The sequence below is a fragment of the Carassius gibelio genome, chromosome B19 (assembly GCF_023724105.1).
Source record: "Carassius gibelio isolate Cgi1373 ecotype wild population from Czech Republic chromosome B19, carGib1.2-hapl.c, whole genome shotgun sequence".
Classification (NCBI taxonomy): Eukaryota; Metazoa; Chordata; class Actinopteri; order Cypriniformes; family Cyprinidae; genus Carassius; species Carassius gibelio.
Genome location: NC_068414.1, coordinates 1166844 through 1169968, shown reverse-complemented (window position 1 = coordinate 1169968; position 3125 = coordinate 1166844). Strand labels below are relative to the sequence as shown.

The following is a 3125-nucleotide window of genomic DNA, read 5'->3' as shown; positions in this document are numbered from 1 at the left end:
GGTTTTCACTTCTAATATCATGGCAACGATTTAATTTCATTCAGAATATACATTTTTCAAACATAACACAATAAAAGTTAATTAAATCAATGTGTTTTAAGATGAACAGGACAACCAATTATAATTATAATTACCAATTATAATACATTTTTGTATAAGCATGCACTGTTATTTGTCAGAGAGTTGTATATGGAGGACTGTGATCTGAGGTCGAGCGAGCGATGCGGATCTGATTTCACAAACTTTTGGGGTATTAAAACATTCTTGCAGGGATTTCAGACTAGGCTTTAAATCTCACACGTGCTTTCAGAAGGAATAAACACATATAAAGTCTCGCTCTGTAACACAGCGCTCAGCAGTGAGAAGTGTCTTGGACAATGGCTTTATACGTGTTACCGGAGGGATTTAGTGATTTTGACATGTTCGCCTTCGGCTCTGTGCTGCTGGTGGGCGGTGAGTACTGCTGATTGATCAATCAATCAATCAATCAATCAATCAATCAATCAATCCATCAATCCATCAATCCATCAGTTCATCCATTCATCAGTGCTGGATAGCTCTTCACTGATGAATGTATTGACGAACATGAAAAGGTTCTTTATGTCTGATTGATTAGTGAAGGCGGATCTATCCTCTTATTGGGGGTAAAATATGTAAATAGTTTCTGAATTAGAAAAAAAAGAAAAGCAAATATAGTCGGTTCATGGTGTAATGATTGATGGCATCTGATCTGATCACTGTGGTGCTTACTGATACTTCTTTATTACTGTGGACTTCATTCTTCTAAAAGCATTGAATATAATATTTAGTTATGATTGCTCTTGTATGTGGTGCACAGTGTTATGAATTCTGTTCAGTCTGAATATCTGAATATTTTCTTCTAGGTCTTCTTGGTTTCTTTCTTAATTTAATCTCGATCATGGCGTTCCTCAGAATCCGGGAGATGCAGACGCCCAATAACTTCTTCATCTTTAACCTGGCCGTGGCCGACCTGAGCCTCAATATTAACTGTTTAGTGGCTGCTTACGCCAGTTACCTGAGGTGAGACTGACCCAAACCACAGCAGCAATCCACACAATCTTCACCAATTTACACTTTATAGCAAAATAGCAACTTTTAAAATTGTGTGAAAAGATATGGCAAAATAAATTAAAATGAATTATATGTGTGATGACTATTTCTCACATAACTTATTGGTGTTATTGCAAACAAGGAATTAGAACTGAAACAAAAGATTGCATGAAATACAACCGCTGGACACAAAAGAATACATAGTTTTAATATGTATAAATATTTAAACACCTGTGTGTCTGTGTTTCTCTGAACTCTGGAAGATACTGGCCGTTTGGGTCGGAGGGCTGCCAGATTCACGCTTTTCAGGGAATGGTGTCGATCCTCGCCGCCGTCTGTTTTCTGGCTGCCATTGCTTGGGACAGATATCATCAGTACTGTACTAGTGAGAATAAACAGAGAACATATGCCATACATAAAATGACACTTTATTATACGCAAGACATTAGTTGTACTCTTCTTTCTGTAAGGCTTGTATTCAATTCTTCAGTAGTTTTCCCAGGTTTAGTGGGTTTTAGGATCATGTTATACTATATTTTATATCTCATCTGACTGGCTGTAAATCGATGAGTTTGTTTCCAGAGCAGAAGATGTTCTGGAGCACGTCTATGACCATCAGCACCATCATCTGGATCCTGGCCGTGTTCTGGGCGCTCCTGCCGCTGCCGGCCATTGGATGGGGCGTCTTTGACTTTGAGCCGATGAAAACTTGCTGTACGCTCGACTACACACAAGGAGACCGGTACATCCATCTCACAGAGGAGAACGCAAACATACTTCACTCTAGTTTCTGAGTGAACAGCACATTACTAATCAGAAACCACATTAGGAGAAATCTGGACAATGTCTGTCCTGCCTGGACACGACTACTGATGATTGTAAATATCATGTGTGAATTTACCTGCAAGAGTAATACGTTGTTTTCTTCTCTGTCTTCTTCAGGAGTTACATCACCTACATGGTGTCCATCACTTTACTGTATTTAGCATTCCCTGTTATGGTTTTGCAGTCGTCCTACAATTCCATCTATGCTTATTTCAAAAAGACACACCACTTTAAGGTACTCACACACTGCTTATCAAACATACGCTACAATGAGACACAATGTATTTTCATTGCCCGAACTTTGCTGTCACCTAGTATGATTCACTTGATATATATATATATATATATATATATATATATATATATATGTGTGTGTGTGTTATTTATCATTTTAAGTAATTGCTGTACCCTATAATGTAGTAAATTTCAATTATCAATTTTTATAACCTGCGTATAATCAGAGATGCATTTTGTATAGCACACTGAACCAGTTTTATATGCTGTAATGAGGCTGTGTATAACTCTGCATCCTCGGAAGAGAGGCACGTCTCTGATGCGTGAACCAACTCACCATTAACAGCTACTAGTTTAGTGTTAATAATCTGGTTGTGACTACCTGTCAGCAGTTAATCAGCGCTAGACACTCGTTAGAGCAGCACAAACGAGTTCATCTGCAGCGAGACTGACACGAATCAGCCACACGCTCAGCATTCTGTGTGCTTTAAGCCACGCAAGCAGCAGATTTCTGCTCTAGTTTTTCATGATGTTTTAGATAAAAGCATGATTTGAGAAGTGAATGGTGTGAGTGTGTGTGTGTGCGTGTGTGTGTGCGTGCGTGTGTGTGTGTGTGTGTGTTGGGGTTTAGTGTCAGCTTCTCCTCTCTGTCCTGCAGTTTAACACAGGGTTACCTCTGAAAGCGCTGCTGTTCTGCTGGGGTCCGTATCTTCTGCTGTGCACATACGCCTGCTTCGAGAACGTTAGCCTCATTTCACCAAAGCTCAGAATGGTAAGAGAACAAACACTGGTGGTCTTTCAAATCTTTCACGGGTTTGATAAATCATTGTTCTCACGTTGATCTCAGTTCTGATGACGGTCGTCTGGTCCTCTAGGTTCTTTCAGTGCTTGCCAAGACATCTCCGATCTTCCACGCCGTCCTGTACGCGTTCGGGAACGAGTTCTACCGTGGAGGAATCTGGCAGTTCCTCACCGGGCAGAAATCTGCAGACAAA

General features: G+C 40.1%; 1 protein-coding gene across 1 annotated transcript; it reads left to right on the top strand.

The window, feature by feature from the left end:
• Positions 1-327: 327 nt before the first annotated feature.
• Positions 328-3122, top strand: LOC127979555 (RPE-retinal G protein-coupled receptor-like; the record flags this gene model as incomplete). Its single annotated transcript, XM_052585088.1, has 7 exons — positions 328-453; positions 885-1041; positions 1335-1456; positions 1654-1813; positions 2014-2131; positions 2789-2902; positions 3006-3122. Coding segments are annotated over exons 1-7 (864 nt in total), but the record flags the coding sequence as incomplete, so codon positions are not given.
• Positions 3123-3125: the final 3 nt, after the last annotated feature.